Source organism: Gavia stellata, chromosome 10 (genome assembly GCF_030936135.1).
Source record: "Gavia stellata isolate bGavSte3 chromosome 10, bGavSte3.hap2, whole genome shotgun sequence".
Classification (NCBI taxonomy): Eukaryota; Metazoa; Chordata; class Aves; order Gaviiformes; family Gaviidae; genus Gavia; species Gavia stellata.
In genome coordinates this window covers 23,473,436-23,490,747 of record NC_082603.1, presented here as the reverse complement: position 1 = coordinate 23,490,747, position 17,312 = coordinate 23,473,436, and the positions used below count along the sequence as shown (strand labels likewise).

The window sequence follows — 17,312 nt, the reverse complement described above, 5'->3', positions numbered from 1 at the left end:
TCAAATTGGAAAGTAGCCAATTTTCCAAATATCGAAATACTCTGTGGAAGAGAATAATGTTTTGTGACCTACTTCTAGTTAGATTTGCTTGTGACCTTTTCTAATTCTGGCTGGTTTTGTTATTTAATGATTTGACCTTTGATTCTGTGAAGCCACTTCAGTGCTAAATGCAAAGATTTAATAACTAGAACTGTTTGATAAGTGACCTTTATTACATAGCTATTTCTCTTTGCTAGAGAATCGGCACTGTTTTGCAAGTTTTAATTCACAGTTTTAATTATCTTTTCTATTGTCTGTAAGCTTGCACAGGAACTGGAAAGGTCAGACATTTCATTTTCTTAACTGATTAAAATATAAGTGCTCCTCAACAGTTACAATGTATCATTCAGGAAAAAGATGGGACAATTTGTCAGAATCATGCCCAGCTGCTCTGTTGAGGACTTCTACATCCTTCTGGTCAGCAACAAAATGAATAATTTTCTAGAAGCAATAATGGCTCAGCCCCCGTGGTGTGTAGAGGTGAAACATGTGTCTAAATACATGAAAAGAGAAGAATAGGTGAATCACAGAATCACAGAATCACTAAGGTTGGAAAAGACCTGTAAGATCATCAAGTCCAACCATAAAAAAAAAAAAAAAAACAAACCAAAACCACCCACAAACCACAAAAACACACCACAACCCACACCAAAACAACCCACCCACACCACACAGCACCATGCCCATCAAGCCACATCCCACAATGCCACATCCACACGCTCCTTGAATACCTCCAGTGAGGGTGACTCCACCACCTCCCTGGGCAGCCTGTTCCAATGTTTCACCACTCTCTCAGTAAAGAAATTTTTCCTAATATCCAGCCTAAACCTCCCCTGGCACAACTTGAGGCCATTTCCTCTTGTCCTGTCGCTAGTCATTGGGAGAAGAGACCAACACCCACCTCTCTGCAACCCCCTTTCAGGTAATTGTAGAGAGCGATAAGGTCTCCCCTCAGCCTCCTCTTCTCCAGACTGAACAACCCCAGTTCCCTCAGCCGCTCCTCATAAGACTTGTGCTCCAGACCCCTCACCAGCTTCGTCGCCCTTCTCTGGAGACGCTCCAGCACCTCAATGTCCTTCTTGTAGTGAGGGGCCCAATGATCCTCTATGTTTTTTTCTATCTACAATGCAAGTGAATGAAGATCTTGTGAAAGGTACAGGTAACCCCTTAATTGATGTTCTCGGTCCAGAGAGCATAAACAGTAACAGCATAGGTTTCTGTATGGTCCTGCCAATCTATATCAATCCCATTGCTGCTGGACCATCTCTACAGATGAGAGGGCAGCCTGGACTGCCTGCCAGAACCATTTTTGGTTTCTGTGATAAGGCTGCTGATGAGTTAGTGTTTAACTGCTGTCCTGGTGTTTCTGATGTGGACACCTGTGAACAGTTACTGTTAACTGCAAAACAGATCACCAAGAAGGCACATTTTCTCTAATTCTTCAGTTTTCATCTCTCTGTATTCTGGTTTCTGTGTGTAAGAATTGTCTCTCCGCTTCTGTTCATCCTTAATACAAACAATACAACAAGTTAAATGGAAAAGTGATAGTTTCTCATATAGGTTAGGGCTATCGTGGGCAAACTTGCAGTCAAAAATCTGCATATGGGAAAAGGGTGTGAGCGATGTAGGACCCCAGAGTAGGAGGTGGGGGTGGACAACAGCACATCGCTCCAAATCCTCCAGGGTCATAGGGAGCTGTCAGCTGTGTCCTAGTTCAGTAGCAGAAGTAGCAGCCACAGTTACCCAGGTACTTCCCAATTCCGGCCCCTCAGGCACCCAAACCCCTGTGCCTGAATAGCTCCTGTGGGAGCCACCTGGCAGAGGAGCTACATTTGAGCAGCTTTTGAGTCTTAAAGTGATGGGACAGCCATACCTGAGCTAGGGTGTAATAACAAACAGGAATGTCATGTTACATGAGGAAAATGAGAAAGCTGTTGTATGTGGATTACTGAAACTGCCCCTTTTGTCTGTGACACTTATAAACCAACACCGCAAGCTACCAGCCTGTCTCCATATGGGGGTTCAACAAATAAATATGGATGTGTGTTTTCTCATACGTTGAGGAAGATATGATGTAAAAAGATGCTGAAGTCAGTGGGTGATTCTGGAGTTAGTGGAATGTCTGTCATGGGTGTCAGTCAGTCTCCTAACTTTCTCTGGGATCTCTGTTAGCAAATATGCATATTAGGACATGTGAAATTTCTCTGCATTGTAAAAAATATTTATTCTGAGATAGGGCTGGGAGGGGTTAAGCCTCTGCCTCTATTGAAGAAGAGCAGATTATATGTTGACCTAGTGCAGGCATTCAGTATTATGAAAGCGCTTTATAAATTGGAATAAGATAAATGAATCACAACAAAAGACCTAGAAAACCGGGGGACACAATTGCAGGAGTGAGTGTACTTAGTTTATTCGAGCAGAACAGTTACACTCAGTGAATAGAAAATGTGCAATGCATTTCTAACTAAGGTCAGAAAATCAAACAATTCCAAATTTAACAGAGCAGCTCCATTTTAATGGCGAAGGAAGAATACTTTAGAAAAAAAAAAAAAACAAAACACACCAAAAAACAACACCAAGGTTGAGACAAATTTGAATGGGACCAGATTCTTGACCAAATTGGCTTTCCCTATCTAGCAGTTTCATATTCAGCATTTGTTAGTTTGAAAGTTCACCCTGAAAGCTATAAATTAATCTACTGGGAGTTTAACAATTCACTTCATGTTAGGATGTGAGTTATGCTTATGGATTTGTTTAGGTCACACAGCCATGTCCTCATAATGTATCTTAGAGAGGATTTCTGTAACTAAAAGTGGTAAACAGAAAGGCTGTTGTGTTCAGCTGTATCTCCTGGGATTTCATCCCTGCTGTCAGAGAGCTGTGCAGGACAGCTCTCTAAAACTACAACAGCTAAAAAAAACCCATGGTGTTCTGTAAAGGAAACATTGCCAATCCTTTTGCATGCAGTCAGGCATCTTTAATTCCTAATGAAATCAAACCAATCACAATAGAGAAATCAAACCTTTGCAATTGTGAGATTTATTGCAGAAGTCTTGCAGGATGCACCTTAGTTCTGTATAATATTTGTCACCCAAAGATGAGATATTTTAGCTGTTATAATTTGGCTCTCTTCAGATGGACCATCTTCTGTAGGTTTTTTTGATGGACCTAGTTTTCATTTGATTTAGATTTCTAGCCAAACTTTTCATACAATCCAACTTAAATACAGGGCATTTCCTTTTAGTCTGTTGGTAGAAAAGAACCAAAAGATGTTTACTATTTATACTCTGACAAATGGAACATCAGATAGGTCCCTACATTTGTTAGACAGGTAACTGTTCCTATTTTCAATTCATACTGGAGAAATAATACCCTAGAACATGCTCAGGAAATACTGTCTTTGACTTCAGTTTGCCCAGGATTAAGTTCCTCCTAGTTCACATGTCACAAGTCCATCTGCCTCTCATTTTTCATGGTTCATAACCGTTCTCTGGAGAGAACAATGTATTCCTCTGTCTACAACTCCTTTTCAACTGCAGGATTTTCATGCTACTAGATTGCTTTTTAGAGTTACATCTCATGTTTGACTTCTGTCACAAATTTGGGAGATATTCATTCAGACACATAAACACAGTGTATAGTTAAATTTCAAGCATTACTTTTTCTGCACTTTTTTCCTATTGCTGACAACACCTTGTTAAAAGAGAAAAAGGCATTGATCTAAATATTGTTTTCTGCTGCTTCTTTCTTTCATTGTTTTCTAGTGAAAAGAGTAACATTTGGACAAAAAAAAGGGTTGATTATTTTTCTAGTTGACTTTGCAAGGTGGAGAACAATGAAAAAGTTTGGAACTGCCACCTATTTCACTAAAAAGGATTGCTTTCAGAGCACTGTAGTGGTAGGGTTTTCTACCAGCTCTACCACGTGGAGATTGTTAGGTTTTTTTAAAGAGAAGCATTGCTATCAATTTGTTGGACTGTGCCCATCTTGCTTTTAACTGAATTTTCAGTCTTCATCTTTTACAGAGAAAGAATTGCCAATATTTTTGTTTTCTTTCTTCCAGCCTCTAAAACTTGACTGTGACCTCTGTGCCATTGTTTCAAACTCAGGACAAATGGCTGGGCAGAAGGTGGGAGCCGAGATAGACAAGTCCTCCTGCATATGGAGGATGAACAATGCTCCCACAAAGGGCTATGAGGAAGATGTTGGGAAGAGGACAACCATCAGAGTGGTTTCTCACACAAGTGTGCCTCTCCTACTCAAGAATCCCGAGTACTTTTTCAAAGAAACCAACAACACTGTTTACGTGATCTGGGGACCTTTTCGAAACATGAGGAAGGATGGAAATGGCATTGTGTACAACATGCTGAAGAAAACTGTTGACAGCTACCCAACTGCCAAAATCTATGTGACAACAGAAAAGCGCATGAGTTACTGTGATGCAGTATTTAAGAAGGAGACAGGAAAAGACCGGTAAGTCCTAAATGTGAAGAACGATTATAATGTTTGACAAAAGATACATGAGAGAAGTCCATGCCGGATGTCAGCTACTAAGTGAGTCCCCAGATATGTTTTTAATGGATTGTTATATGGTTTTGACTGTTATAAGCACTTGATGAGGCAGCAGCTAGGCCCCATTTACCCCACCTACGCTACCTTCTGTTCTTGCAATTTCTGTTGGCTTGAGTCCCAAAAATATTGGATGTCTTCCTGAAACGTTTTCAAAGCTGTGTGTTGTTTTCAGCTCAATTTACTATTGATTAAATTGACATTTTATTTGAAGAGGGTAATTCTGCACAAACATCATTTCCAAATGCACAACCTCAGGATAACTCTGAATATTGTATTTTTTTCTCTGTTGAGATTCACTGTAGCTTTTCTTCAAACACAAACCTCAGGGTTATGCATTATTTCTATTTCTTGGTGAAAATGGATTATCAGTGATACTGTAATAGACGTAGGTTTTTTCCAGAATTATGCTGCAATTCTGTTTTCCATGCCTGAGAATGTGTGTTTACGCTGCTCAAGTGGGGGCTGTAAGGAGATGAAAGTGTGAGGGCCACTGTTTTGGCTAGCATGTTCAGAGCAGAAATTGGATTTGTGGAATTAAGTCCACAAATTATAGGATTTTGTAACCGAGCTACAAAAATTCTGATCATCTGTGTTTTGGCATGGAAGAGCACCTGTCATGCATGCTCACTGGAGCTAACTAGGAAGGAGTTTCCAGATCACTGCTATGCCTTAGTATGAATTTTTGAATTTGCACATCATGAATTTGTAGTTGTGAAGGACTGTAGCTGTTCTGACCAAATTAAAAATACAGATATTCACAAACAGTTTAACTTAGTCTGAACTTTTGACTTAGCTTTTGAAGTAGAAGAGCTTGTTCTCTCAAACTTCCTTGATTCACTTTGTTATTAAACTGTCAAAACTTGGTTAGAGTTGATTTTTCCTTTTTTTAAAAACTATTGAAACGTAGGGAAGAACCTGCCCCTCAGCTTGTTCACCATGTGCACATGTTGCTGCTGCGATTCTGGAGTTGGAGGGAGCTCCTATATGTCATAAAGGTGTCAAGGTTATCATGGCTTCTTTAGTTTAACTGAACAAGGTTATGAACAGAGGCTAATAGAGAAAATACACAACATCCATTCTTCAAAAATGCCCTCTAATAACCCAAGTCATCTGGTTTACATATTAATCAAGCTAAATATGATCATGGGTGTATTATTGCGTTGCTAAACATACATTTGTTTATTTTTATGACTCTTCCATTTTAACAGTCAGTCAGGTCACAGTGACTTTACAATACTTTATCAAAATCTTTATTGGGAGACCAGACCCTAGTATGTCCTATCAAAAAATCTCATAATCCGATGTCAAAGTATCCTCATCTCCAGCCTAATCCGTTCCTCTTCAACATACTAACACACCTCAAGGTTTTATTATTACACAGTTAACACAATACAAATGCTTCTTTCCATGTCAAAGGCAGATTGAACTTCTGCTCTCCCAGGGCTTATGAACAAAGTTCTTAAGCAGTCTGATGTCAAAGTGGCCAAATTTCTTTTTCCTTAATCCATTACAACAACTAAATGTTTCACATTGCAAACAGGGGAAAATTGTAAAGAGCCTGCATCATGACCCACATCACATTGCGTTTGCATGTGCCTGCCTCTAACACTGAAAAAACCCCCTCTGCTTCTCACAGTGGCAATCGGATAACATCCTTGTTTCTACTGCAGCTTTCATTTTTAGTCCTACTTTTCCACATCAAATACTAAGTGATGCTTTTAACATCATTTAGTGTGCTTGTCAGCTAGAAACAAGGGAAACAATCGAAGTGTCACCAGTCAACACCTTCTGTATCACAAGAAAACATCCTGCAGTTCTCTACTAATCAGGGGACCTCACTTTGGAAACTGTTTCATTTTCTGTAACATCTTCAATTTGCAGGACCCCTGTGCTGTTTCTAGGGAGGGTCATGAGGTTGTTAGAGGTATGTGGCATTTGTGGAAGCATTAAAGGCAGAGCACAAGAGATTTGTGGGTGATGAAAATAGTTTCACGTATCGTGCCAGACTATTATGATGCTGAGATAGACTCAGGTTCCTCAGCCAAATATTCCTTCAGTTCCTCAGAGAAACATCAACTCTTGCTTGCAATATTAGATTGAACAGAGGTCTGTTTCAACATGTTCCCAGCAAAAATTCTGGAAGGAAACCAAGTTCAACTCATATTTTAAAATGTACTGAGTGGATTGTAACCACATCTATTTTAGTTTAATCCTAAAATGCTGTCCTTATGTACAGTGTATGCTACTAATGCATGCTAAGATTGCAACAGATTTCTAGTCTGTCAAGCCTTTAATGAGCTTTCTGTTTCTACTCTTTGATGTACCATCTTTTTAGGTATTTAGTGGGACTTTTCAGTAGTTTCATCCTAGTGGTGCTCAAGTTTTAAAGGATGTTATGAGAAGCAGCTAACAGTTATGTGCTGCAGTCACTTCTCTACTGCAGAAAAGCTCTGGTCCTGCACCACTGACATGGGAGCTTCATCCCTGACTTCACTGAGTGCAGGTTCAAAACCTGGTTTGGTATACCTGCTTTGGTATTGACAAATGGCTTATTATTGGTTCATGGAAGAAACAAGAATTGCCTCTAAATAACGTGCAACAAACAAGTTTGTTTATTTCACAATGAAGCATTTTTTAATTCTACAACAGTAAAAAATACCCTCTGATACGGGCTATCCACGCTGGAGAATTAACCTTGCATGCGGTGTTATGAATCTCGGGGACATATGTTCTTTCTGAGAGTCTTCATTAGTGAAGCATTTGAGTTCAAGGCGGTGAATGCTCATCCACTTTGAATAATTGTTGTACATAAATAATATTCATTACCAGACGTTCACAATTTTTCATTAATGCATTTTACTTGGTACTTCCCTAGAGGGAGCCTAAAGCTGGCAGCTTCTTCCAGTATTTCACTAATGTTTTGGTATATTATATGTATTGAGTCAAGTGAAAGGATTTAAAGAAACATTAGGTAATTACTAAATGTGGCATCTTTGTATGTACCTCAATCCGGGTAAGTGGTTCTAAAGCCATCTGTATCTTTGCCATGCATTAGAAATATAATGCAATATGACATAACAACATTTAATTGGTAATAACAGAGAAAACTGTAGTCTTCATTAAAGCAGCAGAGCTAATTCTGGTCTGATAAAGTGCACTGAACAGCCCTAAATAGGTTTTAATTAGCTGGCACCAAATCTGCACCACCCTTAGGGAGGGTAAAATTAATGAAAACTAGCAGCAAATAGATCAATGCTACTGGATGTTATTGCCTTAGGTGAAGGTGATGAGGAAGAAAGGAGTGTCTTTTAAGGATCATTTAGAAAACAGTCTGCGTTAAAAGTCACTTTCAAAAAGCAATGGTAAAATAAATCTGTGCTATTATCAGTGAAACAGTCCAATGTTATCCAGACTGCAGACTCCATTTGTGTTTATACTACAAACATCTCAGACTAACCGCTCAGCACAGTATGTCCAAGGAGTGCCTCTGATGGCACAGGTCCACATCCCCTCTCAGGGCTGACGGTGTGATCAGACTGCTCCTGTCCCACTGCATGTGGAGGACATTGAGGCCCAGCAAACAGCCAATAAAGCATGTGCTGATACCACCCAAAGCACAGCTTAACACGGTGTTTCTAGTCACACTTCCTATAAATAACTACCGAAAAGAGCCTGCTGAGCTTTGCTGAAGTTATGTATTCTGAGCTCCTAAAATTCCAGTTAAGTCACATGAGATAATGTTCTGAAACCCATCCAGCTTGGTAGACAATTGACTTTCCACACACTCTGTCTTAACTCTGACAACACCCATCCCATACCCAAACATTTCAGTTCAACTCAACAAAATTTTATTGAGATTATTAGCCATACAAGCCATCTCTACAGGAGGCAGGTTCACTGACCACATCTGCAGTCAGATGGCTATTTCTGAAGGATTTTTGTTAATGTTTTGGACAATTCCAAAGAAACTAAATTGCTGTTGTGCTTCTAACAGTTCTTAGTTTCCTCTGTTCATGCAGGATGATGCTATGTGTTAGGTTGTGAGAAAGCTGTTTTATCATTCGAGGCAGAAGGATGGATCATTCTGATCTCTGACTTCTGCATCAAGATTCAAAATTTGGAGGTGTGCTCAACCTGCTATTTTACTCAGTTCTGCTCACTAATTATTCATTACTTTGCCAATATACGAGATCTATATTATATCTCTGTCATTTAGAGCTAACAAATTATATTCATCTAAAGTTTGGATTGATGCTGTTAGACAACTGCAGTCATCACAGCTTCACCTCAGCTAATATGTGGTTTTTGATGTGTCTGACTAATCTACATGAAGCTGTAGTCTAGTAAAAATGTCATTGAAATGAATAAATGAAATTACGTTCTCTGAGGCTCAAGTAGCTGCAACTCCTATTGTGTGGTGATATTCTCTGTGAATTAAGGAAGTAGAGCTTCAGTGGCCAGAATGTCAGAGTTTTATGCCATACTTCTGGTTGTTGGCTTGAATGAAATATTACGGTAATGCTATTTCCAGTTTTGCACATGCTTACCTATATGTATTAGTTTGCCTATCAAGGCCATTCAGAGAAAATATAAAATCTTAGCTAGTGTTAGGTAATATTTGCAGAAAGCAGTTTTTCACTGGGGAGCTGTGAACATTGGCACTGAATCTGGCTCAGAGAGTTAGATTTTGGGATTTGGGAAGTACTTCCCACCTGTGCTTTGTATTAACATGCTTTTTCTAAAAAAAAAAAATTCTGGAAGATAGGTAAAAATTAATTTCATTTTGAAAGGAAAATGAACAGAGTTAGGGAACATCAGCATCTTTAAATTACAAAACTCTTGGAAGAAAATGGCGGAAAACCTGATTCAGACTGACAGAGTAAATGTATAATGCCTGTTGAAACATTTTTAAGGACAAAAAATCATTGTAGTTTACATTTTGATATAGTCTTTATCATGATGATATAGCGTCTGCTGCTGCACCAATGAAGTCAGCAAAAAGTTCTCAACTGCCTGTGAGCATCACAGCAACCCCAAAATATGTGTTTGATATAGTGACCATTTTCAAGTGCTTGACGGTGGATCTTTCTTGAACCATTGCTTGGCACTCTGTTCTTTCTTTTTATAAAGTAATTCCTTCAAAAAATGCTAATGGATTTGTCCATCTTAATTCGTAGAGGGTTTAAATAGTTTCATTGTCAGCTAAGACTGCTTTATTACCTGAAAAAACAAGGGTCTAAAGCATAAAACCTTAATGAAATAAATAGATTTTTCATTATAAAACACTTTAAACCTTGACATCTATTGTTATTTGTGGTCAATCACCGGACAGCTAACAACTGTTTTGGGGTTTATATTCACTCTTCCATTTCCTGGTAAAACACCAGTTCTTCCTGAGTGTGCTAGATTTATTCCCTGCAGCCCATTAGTAACTACATTTATATTTCTTTATGAAGATTTTCCTAATTAAGATGAACATTTTTCTTTATTAGGCAGATGGAACTCAATAGAAGAAGTCCGTTTTTTATTAACATGCCAGTAAATGCTGTACAAAGCGCCATCACTTTTGTTAAGAAACACAGCTCCTACTACATTACACTAATTACACCGTAAAGTGAAACTATTTAAAAATATCAATATTAGCTAATATTTTGTGATAAAACTGTGGCTGCATATAGATTGGTGTGGGCTCAGAGACCTATTGATTTTGTGGTGGTTGCTGAATTTAGCCATGGAGTTATTTCTTTTTACCTAATGATTTAAGTCAAGAAATACATAATCAGGATCTACTTTATCTTTGTGCATTCTTACATGTTCTTTGAATTAATCCAACATCTATTGCTTTTAATTTATCACATCTTCTTTAAGTGCCACTGAATCTGTTTTCTGCTCTTGACAAGCTGTATGTTAAATCTTTATACAGTATTTGGTATTGTCCTAATTACATGCACACCTTTTCCATCCTGTCCTTTAAATATTCGGCAGCTTTTATGGTCATGAGAGTATTGCTGACATCTCTCATGAGCAACACTGGGATTGCAACTCTGTAGATGAGATTCCGCTTCGACTTTTCTCACATCCCATGAACATACATCTTTTGAAAGGATTATGTAAATCAGTCATTCATACGCTAGCAATCCTGGAAGCACTGTGGATTGCAGTGGTTCCAGTTTTGCTGCTGGTGGTGAAGGTATTTTATGGTTGCAAAGGCAGAAGTCTTGGAGAGAAAAATGACCAAAGGCATAGATTTTGAATGAAGCTTTTGTTGGTGTTCTTTGCTGGAAGAACTTCAACTGGAATGAAGCTTCACTGGATCATCTTCCATAGTTCAACGTTTTTGATTTTTCACGTCACTGCATTTAAAATAGACCTTGATTTTCCTAAAGGAGCTTAAAGTTTTAAAGGAACAGGAATAATTTTTTAAAAATCAAGACATTAATCTATTTTTTAACTCAGCCTTGCTGCCAGCTGAAATAATTGTCTTTAAAAACAGAGTGATTACCATTGAGGTCTATACTTACCGCCAGTTGTCACACAGTAATACTTTTGTAAGATATATTAAATAGATTAGAAAATAAATGCAATGTTGCTATTACTTTAGTATGATACCTGTTGGTTACTGATAACTGTGGATTTTCTAATGGAAGCTCCCTAAAATGCACTGAGCCATATTTACAGTGTTTAGCAAAAGACAACGTACTACAATCAAACTGCATGAGATGCACTGGGAGATTTTGTGTTATAGAGTTGCTGCTCAAGTGAGGATAGCAACTTTAGGAGGTAGGGAGTAAAACACTACAGTGATTTGTTGCTTCAGATAGAGAAGAGTTTCTGTACATCTGTCCACCCACTAGCTAGTAAAACTTACTAGAAAAGACTTTTCTAAGAAAAGGTGTATGAGAACTAATTTCAAATATCTCACTGAATGATGTCTAGAAAAGATTATCTTCTCAAAGCTTTGAACAAGTAGGCAACACAGCAAAAGAAAAACTGTTTAAAAGTAGAAGCAGTTTAGCCTGAACTGATGTTGCAGTATTTTACCTTAAAATGTAGAAAGATTAGTAAACAAAAACTGCACTGAAAATTTAATTGGTAAGAAATCAAGCCTGTGTGACACCTCATACACATAGATGGGAGGAAAACAGGGGGAAAATGGTGACATTTTGTGTCTCATTAAATTAATTTAGAACTCAGTGTTAACTGGACACTTGCTTATGCACATCTTCAATGTGTATTTTTATCCATATAAAAACAAAACAGATGTTCTACACTGTTTTATTTATATGTCTGTTATCATGTATCTCATATAAAGAATTCAAGCTGCAATTTCAGAACAGTGAAACGGTACAGATATATATGTGTGCACATGGATTTATAGCGCATGTCTTTGAAGGTAACACTGGATTCACAACCACACTTCTTGGAGAACTTGATGTGCTATTGGGATATGCTACAACCTGCGTTTAGGAAACAATCACTGACTGCATCCTATACAGTTCCTGTGATACTCTAATTCTCTGAGCTTTTAACAGTGAGGCAGCTATGCATTTAAAGAGTAACACGCACAAGAGCAGCATGTACATTTTTTCTCAGGCATTCACATCTTCAGCAGGTTTTGGAAGCTATGACAGTTCGGAAAAACAGCTACAACTTTGGGGATTTATTATGGATCTTGAGGAGTGTCCTCAGAACAGTTTGTCTGATGTCTTGAATATTGATCAGCATCTAGCTTAGTTTGGGTGTGAAGGGGAATACTTTTTGATGCAGATGTTCAAAGATTCAGCCATTCTATTTTCAAGATTTCGTAAGCAATTCTTGTTTGTAGTAGCATTCAGTACAATTGGGACTGCATACCAGAGACACCACTCATCTCAGAACCTGAGCAACCCTAACCAGTACCTTAGTAGTCAGTAAACATGCAACTGCAATAGAGGAAAAGGTTTCTAAATGCCCATATTTGTTCTTTGCAAGTTTGCCGTTACTATCCCATCCTGGTCTTTGGAGACTTCTTTTTCTTTGTTTTTACGTTTTAAAAAGTCAGTTGTCCCAGCAAGCATATCTTCTCTGCTGTAGTCATACTGGTTACAGAAAGGAGGCATGAACTCCCTGTCTAGTAACATTCTCTACATGACCCATTAAAACTTCCAAAGCACAAGATTTGCTGCAAAACTTTAAAAATTGCTGCAGATGATGTCACTAGTGTAGAATAAGACACAGAGAAAGGAAAGAAAGCGATAGCAGATGAAATCCTAAGAAACAAACAGCATGCTTTTATGTTAACAACAAAAACAAAGATAAACGTCAGAAATATGTGCTCTGTGTTCAGTTTGCTCTCCATATGTTCTTTCAGTTTTCCTTGAAGTACATTCATTAGAGATGCTAGTGCTCCTGTCTCCAAAGAGCATCCCAAACATTTTCTGTGAGAGCATTTCCGAAAATACTGCAAATATCACTGAAGCCTCAAAATGCCTTTGTGAGGTAAAGAGTATTTATCCCCTTTTTACAACCTGACTTCACTGAGTAAAGGAGAGTGGGGGAAAGCAGGAGCTGTTGCTGTGCAGGATTTCATGCCCATAGGGCTCTTTGAATGTTGTATGCTTACCATGAAGGCATTTCAATCGCTTACGGTGCTAATTTTGGGTTGGAGCTGCAAAATGGAATCAATTTCTGCTGCTCTATACCCTGTTTTCAGCCAAACACGGTCATGTTCTGGCACTTCCTTCCATGTAAAATTAGCTGTAGTCTCTTGACATTTTACAGTCAATCAAAATATTAGGGAAAGAAAATAATCTGAAGAGTATTTGCAAAGCCGTATTCCTCTAAAAGAAGAATTTTGGTTTCAGTTTGTTCACATTTTATTTGTTTTCCTGTCCTGTGTCCATCCATCTTAGCATTGTCTCCACACCTTCCTGCCATCCATTAAGAAATGTGACTAGCATTTGTTGTGTGTAGCTTTTTCTTTTATCAAGGGAGAATTGTGTCTTTGCTGGAGCTTAGTGGTTTTTTGGGTTTATTTGTGCTCTCTGTCTGTGCTGCTCTGATTTTATATTAGTGATGACACTGTTGAAATATGTTTCGTATTTGGAGTAGAAGAAAGCAGTGGTCCTTAACTCCTCCAGGCTTATTTCATGGTCTTAAATTGCCTTTACCTCCTCTTCCGAGAAAGCACAGTGTTCAACAGAATTGGATTTCAGCTCCACTGTACAGATCCTGCCAGGGACTCAGCTGCAGTGGCATCCCAGAGTCTTCTTACTCCTAGAGGTATTTTGGGTCCCATTCATGGAGTGCCTTGTGGATATGAAACTTCATTTAACTTTATATAGGATATCCTCAGGATACCCTCAAGTTTTATGTACTGCTTAGACCTGTCTAAGCACCAGTGGCTTCCTGCCAAGCTACACAGCTTTGCTTGGTTAGGAGAAAGGCAGTGAATGGATGAGTAACTAAGGCCAGTTCATTTTTTATCAGAGGGAAATAGAGTATTTCAGGCAATATTTCTGGATATGGTTTAGGATGGTACTCAGAGATGATATATTCAGGGAAGGCTTATTCCAGTTTCACTTTCAAGCTTTTAATTATGGATCACTTAAAAGTTTTCCTCTGCTTTTGAAATAATAACCACTGATTTCATATGTCTTTGACCAGTTTCAGGGTAGCAGTAGCAACAGCAGCTTCACATGTTTTCCTTAAACTTCTTCTGTGTACCAGGACTGAGACTGGCATATAATATAAATATTTTCTTCATTATTACTTTAAATTTTTCGCTGAGGCTATCATATTGATTTCAAAACCATGGTCATCATTATACTAAACTGGTGGCATTAATACATTGGTCTCTGTGGGCAGATTATAACAGAAAGTTTCAAAATAATTGCCCACTAATAGGAGAGGTGGAAGTATGTATAGTATTGCACTGCTTGTAATGTAACCATTAAAATAACAATTATGTGATAATGAAAAGACTCATTATGCTTTAGTTTATCTTTACATAATGTTAATAGCTAATGAAAACAGGGAAGATTATATCTAATTACATTTTACAATACTGTTGCACTTCCTGTAAAGTGAACATTTTGCACAGAATTGTGGATTTGCATGCTTCAGTGAAGTTTGTATCCACTCTCTATGTACTTCAAAATATGACTATTTTAAAATGAATGGTTACCATTTCTTTTTTATCAAATGCTACATGTAGTCTTCACAAAGAACATTTTTGAAATTAAGTTATCAGAGGTAGTCAAATCTTGCAACATGGCTGCATTGAACAAAAATTTTAAAATAATTTTATGTCCTTCAGGTTTGATGTGTTAGAATAATGAAGGTAGCTTGACAATGAATCAGTCAGTAGAATACTGTCTTTCTTTAGGTGAATGAGAAATGTTAAATGTATGCATTATCATCTGTGGCAATTTTGCTTCAGTATTGTCTACTACTGAGTAGTATTGTCAGTCACGTGAGCAAGTTCCTTTTCTATTGTATCCAGAGGTGGAACCTGCATGAACAAATAGAAAAACAGTGCTTTGACAAGGATAGAGAAGCCTCTCGTTTTGTATGTTGGGATATTGAGAGCAAAGTTAAAAGTGCTTAGTTCAGGAGTGCATAGATAGAGCTCCCAAATTATCCTGATGGCAAGAACATTAATTAGAATTAAGACATTTTAGTATTTGCATACCGAGATCAGACTGCACTGATTTTTAAATATGCAGTAAGGTTGTCCCCCAGTTTTCAGTACTTTGCATATTTTCTAAACATAATGGTTAAATGTTACCTTCAAATTCCAAACTCGTGGAAGTGGGAATTATATAATCTAATCCATTTCACACCAAAACAGAATTAAGAGATATGAATTAAGCAGTTATGAACTAGGCATTAAAAATATAATTGCATTTATTTTTCTAGGTATTATACCAAATGACATCAATAGAAAATGCCTTTGGTATAACAGTGTGATATTTAATTAGTTTATGCTAATTGCCTACATTTCAGAAACAAATGGCTTGATTTCTTTATTCAATGAATGAATGAATGACTTGGCCTTCTGCCATTCCTCCACGGCCAGTGTCCTATCCCTTATATACCCAGGGAGTGCTCTAGACCCGACTGGGAGGTAAAGATGGTGATAGAAGGAGGTGAGGAGAGCCACAGATACAGCTGGCAGCCTCACCACTGCCAGAAGTCCACGGCAGCCTGGCCTCCCCGCCAAGGAGGTAGAGAAGCCGTTCCCGTCGAGGGGACGGGATTGTGGACTTCCACCTTTCTACCGCATTCCCTGCTGCTCTTGCCCATAGCCGATGGGAAAGCTAAGGTGTCTCCAGGCTGCCGGGGTGGGAGTGCTACAGAAGAGAGTGAGGCCAGAGGCCAGCTGAGTTATTTGGTGCATCCACCTACAGGACTGTCTCCTTGAAGGCAACAGGTCTTGTGTACTTGCAAAGGCAGGGTTTAATTTTCTGTTCCAGTGAGCTAAATAGTGGGTTGAATTTGTGAGCCACAGTGTACATGGTTGTAAGGTGGTGTTCAGGGCCTGGTTACTGTCTGAGCCTTTGTTTGGATGCTGGGAGAGCTCTGTACATACTAAGGCTTACGTTGTCTGTGAGGCCTGAGGGCCTGAGGCCTGGCCCCAAGCAATTCCTGAAGCATTTCAAGTTTTGTGCCTTCTCCTTATGCTCATCTCAGACTCTTCCATTGGGGTTAGCTAACTCAGATCGCAGGCTGTAATGTTGTCACTGTAGTTTGGTCACAAACTCTTCCTTGTTCATGTTTCTCTTTAATGGGATACTTGTTTCCATTTGGCATGTTTCTTGCTTTCCTTCAAACAATTTTTTCCTTCTCTATCATTACTTTACTGATATTTTCCACATTTTTTCCTCTTTGATTCCCTGCCTTATTGTTTGCAATTATGTCATCTATATAGCTTTCTTCTTTCAGCCTTTTGTCCTTTTATTGTGAAACATACTGTCTCGAATACACCTCCTGTTTTCAGCACAATCTCTTTTAAAACAGCTCACAGACCCGCAAGGTATCTGATGAAGAACAGCTCTCCCCTCTGTGCCCTTGCCTTTGCCCTTGTGCTTGCTCTTTCACTTGAATCCTGGAGCAGAACACCTGAAAGTCTGAGTCCCAACTCAGTACATCCGGTACTAAAAACAAAATATCACAGTGGGATGTAAAAGCTGTGCATGATTATTTATTGATGATTGTTGGTTATAGGAATTAAAACAGCAGGGAGCTCAGATTTTGATTAGAAACCAAGTGATTTTTCTGTACACTTTTTATTGTAAAATGAGAACATAATATAAACCCATTGTGCTCATGCTGTTAAATGCTAAGGTCTGCATGACCTGCCGTATAAACAATGTATGTATCCTGTTACATGAGTATGTAGCTCTCTATATGCAAGCAGTGTTGAAGGCTTGGAGCTGTTACACATATGTATGTATATGAGATATCACAAATGCTTCATGTCTGTGCTCCAGTGTACCAAACACCCAGCACAATGATTTCAGTGTGAAAAGCAAAGGGATCTGGTATGTGGCTGCCCAACTGGAGCTGGGACAGCAAGAGGTGTTCACACAGAGACTGATTTCATGTGTTCCATGGTGTTAGCAATGAGCGAGATCCACGTGGTTTGTTTTGGCTTTTTGTAAGTACTTTCCAATTATGACAGTACAAGACAGCCAGACTGGCAGTGACTTTTAGGTCTT

The 17,312-nt window shown here is 38.6% G+C and overlaps 1 protein-coding gene across 1 annotated transcript in view; it reads left to right on the top strand.

Moving 5' to 3' along the window:
* ST6GALNAC3 (ST6 N-acetylgalactosaminide alpha-2,6-sialyltransferase 3) overlaps positions 1–17,312 on the top strand; it is a 133,497-nt gene that overhangs the window by 56,781 nt on the left and 59,404 nt on the right. Inside the window, exon 3 of the mRNA XM_059822174.1 lies at positions 4,103–4,512. Within this exon, the coding sequence (XP_059678157.1) occupies positions 4,103–4,512 (410 nt within the window). The remainder of the gene's footprint in view (positions 1–4,102; positions 4,513–17,312) is intronic.